General features: G+C 36.3%; 2 protein-coding genes and 1 long non-coding RNA gene across 3 annotated transcripts in view; 2 read left to right on the top strand and 1 right to left on the bottom strand.

The window, feature by feature from the left end:
- The first annotated feature begins 4,712 nt into the window (after positions 1–4,712).
- myoz2b (myozenin 2b) lies at positions 4,713–11,540 on the top strand. Its single transcript, XM_015033827.1, has 5 exons — positions 4,713–4,920; positions 8,318–8,481; positions 8,851–8,935; positions 9,553–9,715; positions 9,799–11,540. The coding sequence occupies exons 2-5, from the start codon at positions 8,323–8,325 to the stop codon at positions 10,022–10,024; spliced, it is 633 nt and encodes a 210-aa protein (XP_014889313.1). The 5' UTR covers positions 4,713–4,920; positions 8,318–8,322; the 3' UTR covers positions 10,025–11,540.
- LOC106948247 (uncharacterized) lies at positions 5,093–7,738 on the bottom strand. The gene is made up of 3 exons (XR_001425136.1): positions 7,126–7,738; positions 5,318–5,321; positions 5,093–5,106 (listed from the first exon to the last, which is right to left on the bottom strand). It is a non-coding gene; the product is annotated as an uncharacterized LOC106948247 (long non-coding RNA).
- A 1,736-nt stretch (positions 11,541–13,276) lies between the features above and the next one.
- usp53b (ubiquitin specific peptidase 53b) overlaps positions 13,277–18,740 on the top strand; it is a 23,008-nt gene continuing 17,544 nt past the window's right edge. Inside the window, exons 1-3 of the mRNA XM_015033826.1 lie at positions 13,277–14,011; positions 17,566–17,751; positions 18,032–18,192. Of these exons, the coding sequence (XP_014889312.1) occupies positions 17,712–17,751; positions 18,032–18,192 (201 nt within the window). The 5' untranslated portion in view covers positions 13,277–14,011; positions 17,566–17,711. The remainder of the gene's footprint in view (positions 14,012–17,565; positions 17,752–18,031; positions 18,193–18,740) is intronic.

Here is an 18,740-nt window from a genome sequence, read left to right as displayed (position 1 = left end):
CTTCCAATTGGGTAATAAAAAAAAAAAAAAAAAAAAAAAAAAAGATTTTAATGAAGGTTATATTTTTGAAAGCTGATAAATTACAAATACTTTAATACTAGAAAATTTATTCATGTTATTTGTAATTCAGAATAAAATCTAAACAAATCTGTCCTGTTTGTATCTCTGTCTTTCTGACATATTACTGTTTCTTGAACTTCTTGTAGCACTGTGATGCTATTAAATTTTTCCTCTCCTACTTGTTGTCTTTTATGTGCACTGATAACTGCTTTGAGTGGCCAGTGCTTCCTCCTGTCTCACCACTTCACTCTTTCGAGTTGAATGCACACTTGTATGTGTTTGTTTCACTCATTTAGCTAAACATTCAGCAAATATGAAAAGCTTGGAACTGTAATCTTTAAGCAAAACTTGTATTAAAAATGTCTTAAAACTAGGTTTTGAGACATTTGAACTATACAATTGTTTATATCCTAAATCTCAAGCACATAGTTTATAAAACAAACTGCATGATACGTTAAACATTCCTTGGTTTCAGTTTAAGTTGCTTTTGTTTAGTAGCAAAAGCAGTAATTGCTGAATTCATTTTGATGCAGGTAAAAAAAAAAAATAAGTGACCAGGTCAAGGATGACCTGGACTCTAAACAGTTAATATTGAACAATTCACTACATTTGATAATGCAATTTAAAATAATAGAAAATGAAATGCAGATTCAAAAAGATTTATATTTTAAAATGTTCTATTCTGTTTAGTTTCTTAATAAATAATTTACCTCCCAGTTGCTTCCTTTATAAGGATTTACAGGACAAACAAACACGGCAAAAAAAATAAATAAATAAAAAAAATAATAAAATAATAAAAAAAAAATAATAATAATAATAATAATAATAAATAGTATTATTACTATTAATAAATATTATAACTGCAATTTATAATATTAATGATATTTATTATTAATTGTAATAATAGTGAGTAAAAGAAAAATATTATTGGAGTTATTATTGGTGGTAGGTGGTATTAATGCCACCAGGACTAGTTGAATTCACAATATTATTGTAATGGTAGTAGCGGTGTAATCTAAAGTAATTATCTGACCTCAGAAACAAACAAACAAACAAACAAACAAACAAACAAACAAACAAACAAAAAATGCCTAGTATCTCTTTTAACAAACACGTGTAATTTAGGGTTTTATATGACCAGGCATGTTTGAAAGTAATAACTCCTTGGCCAAGATATTATCTTATGGCATTCCAGTTTTGAACAAATAATCAAATTTTTAGGATAAGGTGAATTTCTTTTTCTAAAAATATAAAATTTAAAGCCTGAGAAAATTGTAATTATCATGGAAAACAATTTAGCTGGGAGGATGTGCAAAGAGATTTTCTTCCTTGAAGCAGACACACAATAAATGTGTTTGGGTTGGATTTTCAAATGAAAGAAGGTGACATTGGCAAAATACTAATTCCAAAAAATGTACAAATTTATAATTTTTCACATTCAACTATTTGTTTTAAGGTCTTTGAAGAAACATGAGGTAAGTTGTGTGATCTTTATATTTTCCGCTATACTAACACAGCAGTCTTACTATATAAGATCTCGTTATGAGATCTTATATAGTTGTAAGATCCCAACTAGTTAGTTGTTGTGGGATCTAGATCCTTATATGTTTTCAGGAATTACAATGAGCCTCAAAAAATCTCCAAAACGGTTTCAAGATTGGCTTTAGAAAATACATTTTAAACATGGACTGCTTTCCAAAACACAATATAAAGGTTTTAAAGTCAGAACAAAACTCTACTGATGGAAAACCAGCAGTCCAGAGTTTAATTCATGCATTATTTAACTGACTAAATGTGACATACAGAAAACAAATCTTGCATTCTCTTGAATTCCTACACCTGCATGTTCAAGTGTATCATTATGGTTAAAATGCTGCTTTATTGAAATACCATTCACCTGTTCAGGCCAAAAGAAGCCCAGGGATGGCAGCAGAGTCTGCAAAACTGCATCTGAATACTAAGCTCTTGATTCTGTCTTTAGGTTTTTGGGAGAAGCCGCTCCCTGAGCCTCCCACAGCGACTGAATTCACTGCCTTCACCTGGATTTCTGTCACCTCTGAGCACGCCTGGAGTCCAGACAGCTTTTTTTCCCGCGCAGAGGCAAACATCCTTTCACAGGAAACCTCTGTCGCCATGGGAGGCAGCATCAAGGAGTCCAATCGGCTCCGTGGACGAGGCCTTCGTGTTCCAGAGTTCGATGTCCTCCATCGCGTCTGACGTTATGGCAGCAGCACATCACAGATCTCTGCCCGAGCCTCCAGAGGATTGGAAGCGCCGGGTTTCTCTCGATTCTGCTCCTGTGAGTAAGGGTCACTACGAGCATCTGGCTCCATCATTCCAAGCGCTGTCCTCGAGCAGAAAGGAGAAACCAGCCTTCTGCGGGCCCCCGTTCAGACCTGCCCAGCCCTTAAGACCCATCAGTCTTGGATTCAAAGCACAAAGTCCAAATAAGTTCTCTCATTTTTATAGCACATCGCAGAGAAGTTAATGCTACTGAGAAGTAGCAAGGGAAGAAAGCCCATGTTAGATATTGTGTCAACTATTGTGGTTGTAATACAAAAACGAGGTTAGAGTCATTTTGCAAGAAGCCATGTTTGACTTAGTGAATCAAATTGCCCTTGATAGAAGTTTTTGTTTTCTTTACTCAGATTTATTTTAAACCACTTTACATAAGAAGAACACGTCAAACACAAAATGATATGTGAACAAGCAGCTAGTCTCTGTTGAGTAGATAAAGAGCAGAAACTGCATCTTTACATTCAGAAAATAATTTTTAATTATTGGATTCATCAAAGAAAAGAAAATATCTAACAAACTAAAAGCCAGTTATTCAATGGTAAGAAACCATTTTTAATTCAGAACTAAGCAAATATGTTTTTTTGGTTTGTTTGTTTTTTTGGGGGGGGGAGTTTTATTTTGTGTGATTTTTGTTTGTGCTTAGAGGGTGAATGTTTAGAGAAGAAGATGAATAAGAAGATATTTAAGTGTTGGTGAGCTGAACAGCAGTGTTTTAGATCACATAGTCGTTTTGTTTCACATATACTTAGTTTTTGTCTGTATGATGAGATTTTTTCTTACCAACATTTATTACCATCAATCCTTGTGAAGAATAAACACATGTAGCTTTTTAAGCTACTGTCAGTTCCAGTGTAGCTTTAATGGATCATTTTTTAAAAAAAAATGTTTTAATCAAGTTTGCTGTGGACTGTGTTGTGATTTTACAATGCAATCTTATTTCAGCTGATGTAAATGTATCATATATATCATAATTCTCCACAATTGTATCGGTAGCTCATCTCTGTCACTGCAACAAAATACGCTGAGCTGTTTCCTCTCCACCGACGGCCACATACGCACAGAGCATTGCATTTTTTTTTCTCTTTCCTGCAAGGTATTTTTGCACATTTACGCAATGTAATTCCAAATGTATTTATGTGTGAACGAGTGTTTGATTCAGTGGTTAACTTAATGAATTAACTTAGAAGGAATAGTTGTTTCAGACATAACTTTATGTATTATCACATTGATCAGTATCCATACTGTGCTGTGTTTCACAAATAGATTTGTGGTTTTGAGCTTTTCCATGATGCAGCCCTGTGATTCTTTCTGTAGTTTTCTCTGTTTTATTTTTCTTTAGTCACTTATAAGACCAATAAACAATATGAGAACTGTGCTTGTAATCCACTTTTTAAAATGTATGGATATATTTTAACATGGGACTCATTCTGTCCTGGGATTGCGCTTCTTTTTTATTTATCGATCACACATTTTCTAGTTTTGGAAAATAACAGTCTAAAATGAATCTACATGTCTTTGAATTAGCCAGAGAACTGTAAATATTCAGTATTTCATGAGTGTCCTTATCGGTAAATTAAAATTAACCTCCTTGGATAAAGCCTGGAATCTGGTTTGTCTTTCGTTTCATTAGAATATCCCAATCAGTAATGTTAGTACACCTATTTGTTCTTTTTTTTTATATTCAAAAGCAGGCTCATTATCACTTGATTAACTCTGATGTCAATATTTAGATCTGAGAACTGAGAAGGTCACATTGTAAGCCTTAATTCAGTTTTCTGGCAGCATTCATAAGATGTGCAGGAGAAAAGAATGGGGTTGAAGTGCTTAATTTTCACCTATTCTTCTCTTTACTCCAGAACCAACTTGAGTGTTTTTTGCTGAAAGGCCTTATGAAAGTCTCATCTGGACAAAGTACATTATTGCACAGTTCCAGGAGAAAATGAATCCAATTCTAATGAATGCATGTGTTCAAATTAAAAGTTGGATTTTTCTACATTTTTTAAAACTTGATGAATGTGTTGGATTGTGCAACCACTAGAAAATAAAAAAAGCTTACTAATATTGCTAAGCCAATTAGACAGTCACTAGTCAGCTATTACACAGACTAACAGGAATCGAATTTGCAGAGAAGAATTAGAAACTGTAGCTGCGCCCCATGTCGAGAACCACACCAACTTGAAGGCGTGTTAAACTCAAAGCTACGTCAAACCTCAAAGATGTGTCATGTCATCCCCAAAGAGTCAGAAACAAGGAAACAAGTTTTCTCAAGTGGGAGAATCTTCATTCCCCGAGAACATCCGAGTGGAAATCCACATCCCATCATCTATTCTACTCACTATCCTTGCCCCATAGTGTCTGAGAGTGGCTTTGAGTGTTTGACAGGTTAAATTTAGCCTATTGATGCAAGCTGCATTCCACTCACAACAGAGACAGAGACACACTCACAGTTAGGCTTTAGTGTCTGTGAGCTTGAAGATCAGCAAAGATCACACACCACTGACCCCTTCGTCTCCGTGTCTCCCCTTCAAGGATACGGGCTGCACAGCAGGGACACGACGACAGGTACGTCTTATAAAGGAGCGCTTCAATAATCTGGTGCTGTAACTAAAATCAGTCTGCAATAATGGAGAGTGGCGCTTCAGGGGGGATGAATCCATCTGCATGTGACTTTTATGTTGGAAGGAAACTAAAGGCACATTTTCACATTTTTGTGGCTGTTTTTTTTGTTTGTTTTTTTTCCCCCATCTCCTTTACACACACAGCCTGACTTACTTGTTGTTTTGCATATAAAATAAACATAAAATGTTTCTTTAGTTACAATTACGGTAAATGAACACAACAAACAAAAGCATTTAACTATTATTTAGCTATTTTACAAACCAGCATTAAGTTCTGCGGTTGATTAGCAAAATGAAAAGATGGACTTCACCAACAGCTGAGAGCGACCTAATGTTTGAACACTTCTGTTGGCACTGGTGGACATGTTTTATGCATGGCAACTTACACAAACTTAGGGCACAATTAATCCTTGACCTTTCAGACTGGTAATTTAACCTCTAACAAATTTAAAAGAGCATATCACTGAGTTTAGCCTGCAGTCCCACAAAAGAGGATGCAACTGAGATGTGATTACATAGATATTAAAAGCTCTATGTAGATCCTAACATTACTGTAAGATAATAAACACTCTACGAGTTATGCTGACAGATTTATTTATTTATTTTGAAAAATACTTATTTATTGTATCAATACATTTTCTAAAAGTAAAATGAGAACCAGCCTAATGTTATATGAGGGCTTGAGCAGATTTAGCTTTGGGGGAATCACTCACTTTTTCAAGTTCAGATCAGAAAGTTCCTCATTTTCTTCTTCTTAAAACCTATTATGAATTTACACAAGTTTTAAGTGGGGATTGTTCTTTTTTTTTTTTTAGATCATTTTGACTAGCTTTGTTTTAAATTCTGGAGTTCTGTTTAAGAGAAAAGTGCATCAATATGAGAAGTTACCATTTTAAAAGTTTTTGTTTTAAATTGAAAAATAATGCCTAATTAGGCTGAAAGTGAGAAGAAAGGCATTGTGCATTATGGTAACCAGATTTGAATTTCTTTTAGATAGAAGGGGCCAAAGTTAATTTTGCATTCAAAGGCAACCATGGGCAAAATTTCAATCGCTTCACAAAAAGTAAACATTTCAGCTCAGATTCAAGCACAATGACTTTGTAAGCATTTGCGTTACAATATTTACTTTCCCTAAAATTGGGGTAAAATTAAATATTTTTTAATTTGGAAAATTGTAAATTAAGCTGTGTGATTGCAACTACTGTATTTATCAACCTATGCTCTGCAAATTCAAATACTCTTGAGACCCCAGATAACTCAGCAGTGTGTCCTGATGCCTTAATCATTAGAGTTTCTCTCCAGCCTTTTTGTATCTTCCTATAATGGTGACATCACTTCAGCACTTAGATTCATCTGTCCCATTAAAGGCTCTTTTATGTTCCCATTCAAGCCCCAGTTCACAGCTAGAAACATGCAGGAGCGAGAAGAAGAGGAGCTCAGACGCTGTGTGCGCAGCTCTCCATGTTGCGATAAGGAGACAGAGCAAAACAGCAGAGTTCAAAATGTCAGGGCTACTGACCAGTGTGAGCCATAAATACATTGGGATGATTTACTGTGAAGGCTGCCTAATCCCTTGTCGTTGTTCTTTCACTATAGGCTATTTCTAACTGGGTGGGAGTGTTGGTGAAAGATGGGAGGGAAGTTTTTTCAGAGCAACTGTGAAGCTGACTGGGCAACGTGAAGGTCTGCAGCAGCTGGGGCGCATTCTGTCTGTGCACGTGAATGAGGAAACATCTTGTACCCAAAAACTAAGCTCAAGCACAATGATGGCTTAATTTGGGAACAGGACTCGTGATAAAAATAGAAACTGGGAAAGTTTTGATGAAATTTTATTTGGTTAAAAATTACATTTTTGATACAAATTTGTTATAAAAGTATTACTGATTGCACTTTAAAAATTAGGTAACGTTATTGAAGGTAAAGTTTAAACAGGAATGATTTATTAATTTTTAATGTCAAGTTGTCATAACAAAGACATTTTGAATAATGTCAACTTTGTATTAAAAGTGTCATAATTTACCGAATGACGCTTTATGACAACAGTCATAAATATTCATGAAGGCTTATTCATGTTCATGACAGGTGTTTATGACATGTTTATTAAAGTGTCATGTCAGTCTTATTCACCCTCCTTCTAATAAAGTGTTACCGAAAAATCAGATTTACTGAGTTTGGATAGATAGTGTTTGAAATCTTAGCAAATATTTGTCATTCATTTGCATCTAAACTTTGACTGATCCCTTCCAGTGCATAAATATATTTGATTTAACCCAGTTGTAGGTTTGGCTGTACATACTGGTTCATTGATGGAAGATCTGGAAGTTCATTATCCATCTCCATAGTTTTGTCATGGGGGGTGATGCGTTCAGGGACATTTGTAGTTTCAGTTTTCGACCAGACATACCCAGCGCTGGGCCGCACAATTATATTTACTCAGATATGTTTACCTAAGTTGCATTTCTCTTGTGCTCCCAGAAGTAGTTTTGCTTCACCATACAGCTCCCTTACTTGAGTAATTTTGAAGTAAGGCTTTGAAGTTATTTGTTGTGTAAGAAAAATGAATGTTTGTTTTACTTGTGCCTTAATCTGAATTTATTAAAGATGTTAGGAATTTTCAGCATTTTTTAAAATGTATTATTTAAAAGTGTGATCATTTGTGTGACTACATGATTTCTACAAAATGAATCAGACGTTATGATCAAACAGTTATTCCTCAATTGAGTAGTGTTTCCACCAAAAAGATTTTTTTTTTCTTTTTGCTTTTACTTGAATAATTTTTTAATGACTACTTTTTCTTTCTACTTAAGTATTATTATTCTAAAATAATGCTGCTCTCAATTTAGCAAAGTTTTTTGGAACTGTTGGCCAGAAATCCTAAATATTATTATTTTTTTATGTATCTGGAACAAACTTCCAGACAACTGCAAAAGTAGTCAAACACTAAGTGCCTTTAAATCAAGGCTAAGAACCCATCTGCTTTGATAAATGATAAGTACAACCTTTCATTGCTTCTCTTTATTTTGCCACTGATGCAATGTTTCTTTCTTCTTTTTAGTTGATTGTTCACCTTTAATTGCCTTGTTCCTGAAATGTGCTATCCAAATAAACCTTGCTTTTTATTTGGGATTTTTGTGGCTTTTGTTGTCACACACACTTCAAACTTATCTCATTTCATTCCTTGGGCCTTCATTGAATTGCAATTCAAGAAACCCAGAAGGTATTTTTGACTGATAATTGATCATTTCCTTGGTTTATGCTGTTGTCAACCATATCTGTCAAGCAAAGGGATCTGCTTAGAATACTATGTACAAAATCAATAAGCAAATTCTTTTGGGTGTCAGGAGTCATGGACCTGGGAAAGAAGCTCAGCACTCCAAAAGACATCATGCTAGAGGAGCTGTCACTGCTCTCCAACAGAGGGTCTCGGCTCTTCAAAATGCGACAGAGGAGGTCTGAGAAATACACATTCGAAAGCATTCAAAACGAAGCAAACGCTCTCCTGAACGTAAGCCCGCTTCTTTTTGCCCTAAATCTCTTTAAATGATTAGATATAATCCAGTCTTGTCTACGCTATGGATTTCAGGAGTGGATCTGTATAGGGTTTTTATTTTTTCTGTTTTCTAAGTGAAATATGTTCTTTGTGATAAAGTGGTAGAACACACAGACAATAGCTGTGACAAGCTGCAGCTGTTTCATCTGAGAGGCTGCTTAGGCACTTAACTTGAAGAGCTGCTACCATGTTTATCAGTGCATGATGATAAGCTGTGGGACTGGAACTGGTCTCTTGGTTTAACCTATATAAATGAAGCCACTAAGCAATGCACATTTTAAAATGTCTGGTACCAAAGCCTTTGCTCAATATGCTGTTTTGCAGAATGACATTTTGAATCAGAACACACACTCTGTGGAGATTAAGGTGGAGCCGCCGGCAAATGGTAGCGCTGCAAATTCAGCTTCAGGTAATTGTGCATTTCATTACGCCTATTTCATGGATATTAAAGATTTCAACTTGCACTTAATAATAATAATAATAATAATAATAATAATAATAATAATAATAATAATCATCATCATCATCATCATCATCATCATCATCATCATCATCATCATCATCATCATAATCAATAAAATCATAGAACACAAACAATTCACTCCAAGGATACTTTATAAAAAATAAAAATAACTAACAAAATAAGTGTTTGATTGAAACAATAACATAAATTATCAGTTTTATGTGATTTTATTTTCTGAAAATTGATTCATCTTAGGACTGTCCATAAAGACGATTTAACCGGAGAGTCCTAGTTACTGTTACCATTTTTAAAGCCCTGCAGTCCTTCTGCAATGCTTTGGTGAAGCCTTAAGTCCTTATACAATGAGCTCACACTTGAAACGTTCTATTTTAAGTTGCCACTGTAGCTATTTTAATCGCATCCACTTTGAAAATTTCGGGCTGCAGAAAACAGCTCTGAAAAAAAACAAAAAAAACAAATAGGCCTCGTCGGCAATCCAAACTGATAGATCAGCCTGTTGTGATACGGAAGCGGTTGTCACATCCGTCTCTCTTTTTCCGCAGACATGGCTGCAGAAAAGCTAGACACCCTGCCTGTGCATAAGAGTTACCACTCACCGTGGGAACAGGTGATTCTTAGTGACCCCAGCCTTGCTGAATCTCTGCAGCTCAGAATGCCAGAGCCAGAGCCACGGCAGGAGCTCCCTGAATACAAATGCTTCAACCGGTGAGAAAACGGCAATAATTCCATAAATCCAAAAGGGAAGGTTATGGCATGCAAAGCAATCAGTATGTTGCTCTGAACTGCAGGGTTGCCACTCCTTATGGTGGTTTTGAAAAAGCTCCAAGAGGAATCACATTCAAGCTCCCCGAGGTGGACCTGAGCCCGCCGCAGTACCAGGAGCTGAGCGACCCCCAGGCCAAGCGGCCCACGTTCAACAGGACGGCCCAGGGGTGGATATCTGAGGGCACTCATCTCATCCTACCAACTATCACCCTGGAGTCCTTCAGTGTGCCTGAGTCTGATGACCTGTAGAGGATTCAACTGGAACACGGGAACACAACGCAGCCTTTAGCGATTAAGATCAACCTGCAGAACGGGACAAAGGAGGGGGGTCTATTAGTTTCACCACTGTAATTTCTTTACAGCATTTAATATTACATCCAGTGAACCTGACAGAGAAGTTAACTTACCTGTTTTCTGACAGTAGTACTTATTTTAATGACACATTACAAAATTTGCATTCAATATCCAGAAGAAGGCTGTAAATAAACAATATTCAAATGATAAGATGGATATTTTATGTACATAACATTTGCACATTTGGATATATGCTCTGTACAATAAAGTCATCATCATTTATCATTTAGTGGAAGTTTTCAGGGGGTGGGGGAAGAATATACAGAGTATATAAATGCCTGTCTTCAACTGTGTCTGTTAGATACAATTAAGCACAAAAGCAACATCAAAATGTTTGGTTAAATATTAGATTAAGATTAAAAAGTGTTCTGAGTAAAAGCAGGACATACATATCCTATCACCTAGTTCATCCAGGTCCTACAAATCGGGGTAGTGCAACCTTAAATACAAATTTATTACACAAGGTGTGATTCACTGAAAACTAAACCAAAGGCCAAAACATGAGAATGTAAACAGCAGTGTGATAAATAGCAGCCTGGTGCTGCTAATCAAATGCACTTCACTATCAGATCAACAGCATGTGTCTATGAAAGGAGAAGCTTTGGGGGCTGAAAAGTCTGCAGGCCTTTAAACACAGCATGAGCCTGGAGGAAGGAGCAATCTGGAAAATATTCCAAATACTTTCCAGTGTCCACAGTAACAGACATCCAAGGTTCCTCTGTCAGACAAAACAGAACATAAAAAAAAAATGGTAAAAATCCAAAGAGCTTCATCATAGACGAACCCATTAAAGAAAAAGCCTTTGAACGTGAACTTAGTTTTGACCTTTAGTGGAACAGATGAAAGGTCATATATTATCACACAGATGAGTTCTGCTAAAGTAGTTTTTTGGGCAATTGGATCATGTAACAGGCAGTGATTTTTGTTTTGTATTTCTGTTAATCAGATCAGAAATGTTTCACTAAATTTTAAGACCTGTCAATCAGATGAATATTTTGTGTTAACAGGCATTAGCCCATAAAAAAAGTGCACTAAGTTTTCATCATGATCATACTGTATATTGTATGTACTTGAGCCATTTTGTTGCCATGTCCAAAACATCAAGTGTGTGAGTAGTTCAAGCAACAATGAAAGATGAAAGAAGTTCATTTTAGCTTCTTTTTTAAGTGCAAAACATTCGGTTCTTCAGACGAAGCCTTGTGCCCAATGTGGGAAGCATTCACAGTGAGCAAAATTGTATTCATCAGGGTGGGTCAATCTGGAAATCAATGATGAAAGAGACATTTTACAGCAAAACTTTTCACATTTTGTCACGTCACAAGCACAGATTTAATGTATTTTATGGATGTTTTATACAACAGGCCACCACAAAGCAGTGTATACCAATATAGTGAAATAAAAATGATGCATGGATTTCAAAATTGTTTACACATAAAGGTCTGAAAAGGGTATATGTGGATTTTGACTGTATACACTTTTAACACACATACGTCAATCTGCGTGTTTGTAATAATAGTCCTGCTGGAATGTAAAATTCTGCCCCACTTCCAGATTTTCTCACATGATTGATCCATGATTGTTGTAACATTCACGTCCCAGTGGGGGTGAGGGAAGATCCGCAGGTTAGTGGAGGTGTCATGACGCCCTCCACGAGATGCTGCCCTGGGTGGTTGCCCATGTCACCCATATCTGAAACAGCCACTGCAGCTAAAATGCAAGAGAAGGAGATAAATAGGATGAAGTTCCCAGGGGACAGGCTTTAGGATGAGTTAAAACAAATGAAGACATAAGTTACATTAATCGGATAGAAATTAGGAATATTTTCTTTACTTTTGGGATATTTATGGTACATGGTGGAAAGTAAATATAACCACAGTAAATGTGGTTGTGCGTAATGCAATTTTTTAATAATAATAATAATAATAATACTAAAGAAACTTTAGGAATCTACAACAAAACTGACACGTCTGTAGTGACTTGTACAGTGACATTACAGCTTGGCAGTTCACAGAAACCTGCAAAAAATAAAAATAAATAAATAAAACAGACATATCTATCTCCAAAAATAGCCTTTAGAACATCAGCATTGACTTTGACGGCTGATCTGAAAAGAGTTCCGGTGTTCCATATCCGGCGAGACAAATATCAACTAAATTTTTTTTTCCCCCCTCTGCAGACATACTTTATAAATAATACAAAAACGTCTCTTTATGTGTCCCGAGGGAGGTTTCAAGGTTTATAGCGCTAACACATTTGACGTTAAAAAATATGCAGTGTCACTAAAATCAGCCAACAAATTCTTTGTGGTTTTTTTTTCACACCCCATTCCTCCCTGCGGATTGCACATCCTTGTCTCTTTCACATAAATGTTTTAGTGGGAAAGAAAATATTGCACATGTCTTCCAATCTTTAAACGAACAGAAACGTTTCTGGTTGTTTTTTTGTTCTCTCGCAGTCGCTGCCACTGTTGAAATTGACTTGGACTGTGAGATAGTTTACATAAAACCCAACGAGGGCATCAACAAATTTACTTGATATTGATTCATGATTGATTTTAGTTTTCACATCCCATTCTTTTGTTATTAACTAAGTGATAAACTGAGGTCAACTCATTTGATCTTAGTTTTTGCCAAAATGACTTTGATTCAGATTTTTTGCAGCTCTTTCTTATCCCCACATATGCAAATCTGCAAAAGATACAAAACATTAGAGTTTCACATTTAATTATATTAAGACCTAAACTTTAATGGAAGAAATGGTCCCCACATATACATTTTATGTAAACTATCTCAGAGTCCAAGTCAATTTCAACAGTGGCAACGACTGTGAGAGAACAAAAAACAATCAGAAACGTTTCTGTTCGTTTAAAGATTGGAAGACATGTGCAATATTTTTGTGTGTTTATCTGGGCATCACTTTTTAAAACCTTTCTGTATCTTTGTATTTTAGGGAGAAGCACCAAAATCTGTTAGAATAAGACACACAGTTCAGCGGGACTATTGCTGACTGCAGCTTGCATCAGCTTCTTTTAGTCCTCCTGTCTCCACTTATAACCTGCGAAGCTCTGCAGCCTTTCCCTGCCAGGCTCTCCATCTGCCCCATTTTTTATTTTTTTATTTTTTTGCAATACCCTGTCTTGCTTACTGCAGCATCAGAGTCCCTCAGATATCGACAGTGCACAGTTACAAATTTCAAAAGCTCAATAGAAAATTGTGATAACAGATCAGTGTCTATCGCACTTTATATACCTTGTGATATAAATTAAAAAAAAAGCAAATTTATTGCTCTCATTTGTTCACTTCAGTTTTTCCCTTAAAATTTGAATGTTGATTTGACGTTTCACTGAGAGCATCTCCACCAAACAGGAAGGGGTTAGTCCCCACAGTGCTGCATGATTATGAAACCAGTGCGGTCATGTGATGTCTTCTCTCATCACCATCATGACAAGTTGGAAGTCTGACCTTCCTCCGGCACACAGTTTTCCATGCAGGGACTGAGGATTGCAATGGAGCGGCAGTGCACTTGAGGCTACACTAGGGGCGGAGTTTGACCTCTCAAAATTTCAAAACATCACTAATCCGCGTCGGACATTCTGGCACAGGCCAAACATCGGTACAGCATTTTCAGAAAAAAAAAAAAAAAAAAAAAGAGGGAGAGAAATTTCGTTTCCTACACGGTCGGTACCACACCGAGGCTGGGGAAGGAGGAGTTGGGAATGCTGCACGGATAGTACCGCTACATGTTCCCCGGATCTCACATCTGCAGTGATTCCTGCCCGGGTTCGTTATCAGCATTCCGGGAAAAAGTCGCGGGATTTGGCGCGTTGACAGCTGGAGCGCCCTGCAGACTTCAGTGGAAGAGACCCGACCGCCACTGTTGGAGGTGAGCGCAGCGGCGTTTGGTTGCCTTACTGGAGGCAGAAATGCAAGTTGCGGCATATTTATTTCTGGCGGTGTAGCTGAGCAGGAGCTGGAGAGTATAGAAGGGCTGTTCTAACACTAGGAGTAAGAATCCTACAGTAGCAGCGCGCTGGTTGAAGCTTTTAAGAGCTTAAAAAGCAGAGAATTAGAGGATCCGATCATTAAATCTCGTTCAATAAAGTATACATGCCCCCTGCTTGAACCAGAAAGCAAAGATGCTCGATTATCGGAAACATTATAGGCCTTTAAAAGCGTCACATGGTAGGTGCTTAACACGTAAAGTAATACTAAACCATTTGACTTTCTGGTGGACACATTGGTACACAAAAATATAATAATAAAACCGCTTTGATTAAATTATATTCAGTATAGGTTAATCTTATTTTGTGCAGCTTTGTTGAGCTACATGTTTATATTTGATCATACTTATGTAATTTGAAGTTTGTCAAGTAACTTTCAATTATTAATCCAGCCATTTATTCTAATCTTGCACTATAAAAACTGTTGAGTTAAAACCAACCTAGTCCTGGATAATGTAAGTATCAATTCAACACAATTTATAAGTCTCATATAGTGGTTTTTAACCACCCCAACAAAGTCAATTATCTTTAATTATAGTACTGAGAGTGAGATGGGGGAAAAAAAATCCATTAACATGCATTCCTAGAAAAGTTCAATAAAAATATTTTATTTTTTAGCTTATTTCTTTATTGAAAAAGATTAGGGGGAAAAAAACAAAAAACTAAGATAGAACTCCCTTACCCCCCCCCCCCTCCCAAAAAAAAATGTATCAACTATTAAAATTAAAAAAACAAAACTCATAAAACCACATAAAATATTTGTTTTTTGTCCTCCTCAGGTCAGGGCATCCTTTGGTTAAGTTAATTGAATTTCAGAAATAATACAACTAAAACAGTGCAAAAATGAAATTGCAAGACAACAAACTTTATTTGGAGACTTAGGGCAGCATATAAGCATTGACCATAGTGCTATGGTGCTAAGTACAGCTCTTTGTGACGTGAAAACAGAAACTACAGTAAATGTGACATAAATATTACACAATTCAACAGAAAAACAAACATATATGTCGGGGAGCGGAATTAAAATGCTGCAATGTCCTTTTTGCGTTAGTTTGCATTGCCTTATTTTCATTGCAACAACCTTCAACTAAGGTTGTCAAATGGTAGTTTTGTTAAACCACCATTTGAAACAATATTCAGTGTTCTTCAGTTGGGCTTTATCAGAATCCCACCTACCTGCCTTTCCTCCTATCAGTTTGTGAGGACATCTCTTATACACAATCATCTTTAGGTGACCTCCATTTCTATCATTTTGTAACCTTTTCAACTGAAGCAGATCTTTTGTTCATTTGAATACATTCTTGGACTCACTGATGCTCACAAATCAGATTCTTAAGACCATGACATGTTACTTGGCATGTTTCCTGCAGTTACTGATTACTATCTTCACTTAGCCATTGTAAATACATAACATGTTGAATTTTGTTGTATTCTTCTCCTGACTGATACCTTTATGTATGGCTATATTTTTTTAAACATGTGTAGCCTCTCTGTAGACCGTGGTTTCTGGTAAAAGATACAAATTAGCATCTCAGAAAATATATAAAGCATTTGAATTATTTTTCCTCCTTACTAGACCCATGTTAATTGACTGCAGATGTGAAGTCCAAAATAAAAAAAAAAAAAAAAAAAAATATATATATATATAAGTGGTTTAAATATGAATTAGCTTAAGGATAAATATTTGAAACATGTAGGAAAAAAAAGTAAAACTTTACGTGGAAAAAATTAGTAAAATATTCATTATGATACCTTGTTTACTAAAATCTGGTATACAAGTGAAGTTTACTGTTGCATGTTAAAGGCTAATGTAATTTTATATGAACAACCTTGTTCTTCACTGTGAACTAATGTCCTAAGAATAATACACTGACTTCAAAATTATTATACAATATTATTTTGTCATATTTGTGTTTATTATTTGATTCTGTTGAATCAAGTTGTTGCATTTCTCACAGTGGGGGTCTGTAGTTAATGATGTGCCTTCTTGTAGCTTTTTCTACTAATCCAACACAGTCCCAATTTCATAAACCAGGAATTTGGGTTAATAAATATCCCAGTTGTTTTTTGTGTGGCACTCTAGACCACTGGAGGCTGCCTCTAGTGGTACTCTGAATACCAGAGATTATTTTGTATCAAATATCTGTAAGATAAACACAAAGTGATGTAGAAACAATGAGGTTTCGTAGACAGTAAGATATGTTACCCACATTGATCTTTCCTTTATCAAAACAATTCTTGAGAAGCTGAGAAAAACATATTTCAAGAATGTCTAGTATGAAATGAAGCCATCAAAAAGAAATGTGTGCAAATGGCTACTTAAACTGCGTTGTATTTTGTTTCTGAAGTCACAATTTCAATTGAGGAATGACATCAAACCCAACTTAACTGTGCTCTGATCCCAAGTTCAAAATGCAGAGGGATTTACTAGATTATTATTAACTACTGACCAAGTTTCTGACTGTTAGCAATGTGAGCTAATAATAGTGTGTTTATCTGCAAATATCCAAATGTTGGCCACACCTTTAACTAAAGATGGTTAAACAGTACTGAGAATATGAAAGACTGAGTGAAATAAAAATCATTAGGAGAACAATTAAACTGCATTTTATATGCAGTGCGGCAATCATGTGGATTTTGAGGTTGGGAGTTGGTGAGAAACCTCAGACTTTCCCACTTGAAATTCCCACTGCTCTGTTCAGCTCCACAACTAGAAGCATGGCAATTTCAACTTCTAAATAAGAATGGACCATCCATTTGAGGTTGATTTAAAGTCTTACAAGCAGTTAATATCATGCAAAATATTACTCTCTTAGCATCTTAATTTAGGGTAAATCTAGATTACATGGTCTTGGGGCGTCACCAATGATATTCCTGTGTGAAACAACAATCTTACCCTAAAACAATCTCTCAAGCAAAGCAATGCAAGGTTTGAAAAAAATATAATACTTTTTTTAAAAAACAAAAATAATATAAAAATAATAAAAGAACATACATTTTCCAGTTTAGGGCACACTTTACATCCTCAGACGTAATTTCACGATCAAAACAATCATCCTCAAAGAACACGGTGATAAAATAATATGCTTTTAGGGTGTTCAGATATCAGAATGCAGTTTTTATCTTAAAAGAGGAAGTTTAAGAGCAAGCTGCATGACTCAAACAGTAGCAGACAAATGTTGAACAAGTCATTGAATGTGAGCACAAACAGATGTTGCTAAAAGGAACCAGAGCCTATTTGTGAGCAGACTTGCATTTCTTTAAAGTTTGAAAACAGAAATTTGAGCAAGATCCGTGCATTGTCTGTGAATGAAGATAAGAAATTATTAGTGCATGATGTATATAAACCTATTAGTATGCATTTTCTTCCCAAATGTATGGCTGTCTTAGGGTTTAAAAATCGTTTAAATGCAGCCCAGCTCTCCCTCTCCTCCAGCTGCTGTTCAATGCCCAGTAGCACCTGTCTTAGCCTGCCCTGTGGCTGATCCTGGACATGCTTTCCACGAACCGCCGTGGAGGTGCGTGGGGGTGAAATGGACGGAGTCAGTGGCCACACCCAACGACCAGCTCCCATGTTCCAGCATGTCCGGCTGCAGCAAGTCTCCTGCCAATTCTGGAGAAGGTTGGTGGCAGGGATTCCTCTCTCACAGACCACCAGACTGGTGATTCATGTTACTGACATAATGAACTGTGTTGAAGATGAACCGGATTAATCGTCTAAGGCCCCTGTCATGTCACGAATCAATTGTCTGTTCATGTCACAGCAATGAAAGCCCTTGCTTTACAGAATGCGTGCACAATCAGTGGGTGTCATCCTTCCAGGATGAGAACGCTGTTGGATACAGCACAAACTGTTTCTTTGTACCTCACTACAAAGGATGCAAGCAGAGTTTTTTCTTCAGCTGCAGGTTCTAACTCCATGGCATGGGTGAAGAAGTTCAAAAAAACCGGAGGAGGCCTGAAGAAGTCCTACCAACCTGGGAGCATGGTGTCCCTCGCGCTAACTAAAGGTCTGCTGAACGAGCCTGGCCAGAACAGCTGCTTCCTCAACAGCGCTGTTCAGGTGAGAATCAGCATTTATTATTATTTTTTTTTAACTCCCACATGGAGTGAGTTTACCACTATTTTTATTTTATTTTTTTTAAATATTGTTTTAACGATGAGTCTGACTTGCTGCTGAATTCCGCACACACCAGCAATTCAGAGGTAATTGGCCTAAAAATCGCTAGCAGCTGAGTGAGCTGCTGTGTTTTGTGTTAGAGTTGTGTGGGTTTGGCTTAACTCGCAGACTTTGTTGGCTACACAAAAAGCTGAGACACACCAATCGATTGGCCAGTGTCTAGAATCAGCTCAGCTCCGGCTTCATCAGCCGGGGTTGCCAAGCAGTCAGCTAGAGACAAACATAGTTAACTCTATCAAATGAACCTATGAATAGCAGTTCAGAAATCACTGAAGTCAGTTTGTAATGCCTGTAAGAGTTTGGGTTCAAAACAATAGATTTTTTAAAGATTTTTTAAGAAGCTGAACTAAGAATAATATATATATATATATATATATATATATATATATATATATATATATATAAAAAATACAAAACAAGCGGAAAGAAAA

This window comes from Poecilia latipinna, unplaced genomic scaffold, assembly GCF_001443285.1.
Source record: "Poecilia latipinna isolate Pla-1442-1.1 unplaced genomic scaffold, P_latipinna-1.0 Scaffold280, whole genome shotgun sequence".
NCBI lineage: Eukaryota > Metazoa > Chordata > Actinopteri > Cyprinodontiformes > Poeciliidae > Poecilia > Poecilia latipinna.
This window is presented reverse-complemented; position numbering and strand designations above follow the sequence as displayed.

What these genes read in the sequence shown, in the direction of transcription:
- myoz2b (XM_015033827.1), top strand. Translation starts at nt 8,323, where the DNA reads ATGGACCTGGGAAAGAAGCTCAGCACTCCAAAAGACATCATGCTAGAG. An exon ending in AAGCAAACGCTCTCCTGAAC is followed by an intron (nt 8,482 to 8,850) that starts GTAAGCCCGCTT and finishes GCTGTTTTGCAG; the next exon opens with AATGACATTTTGAATCAGAA. An exon ending in CGCTGCAAATTCAGCTTCAG is followed by an intron (nt 8,936 to 9,552) that starts GTAATTGTGCAT and finishes CTTTTTCCGCAG; the next exon opens with ACATGGCTGCAGAAAAGCTA.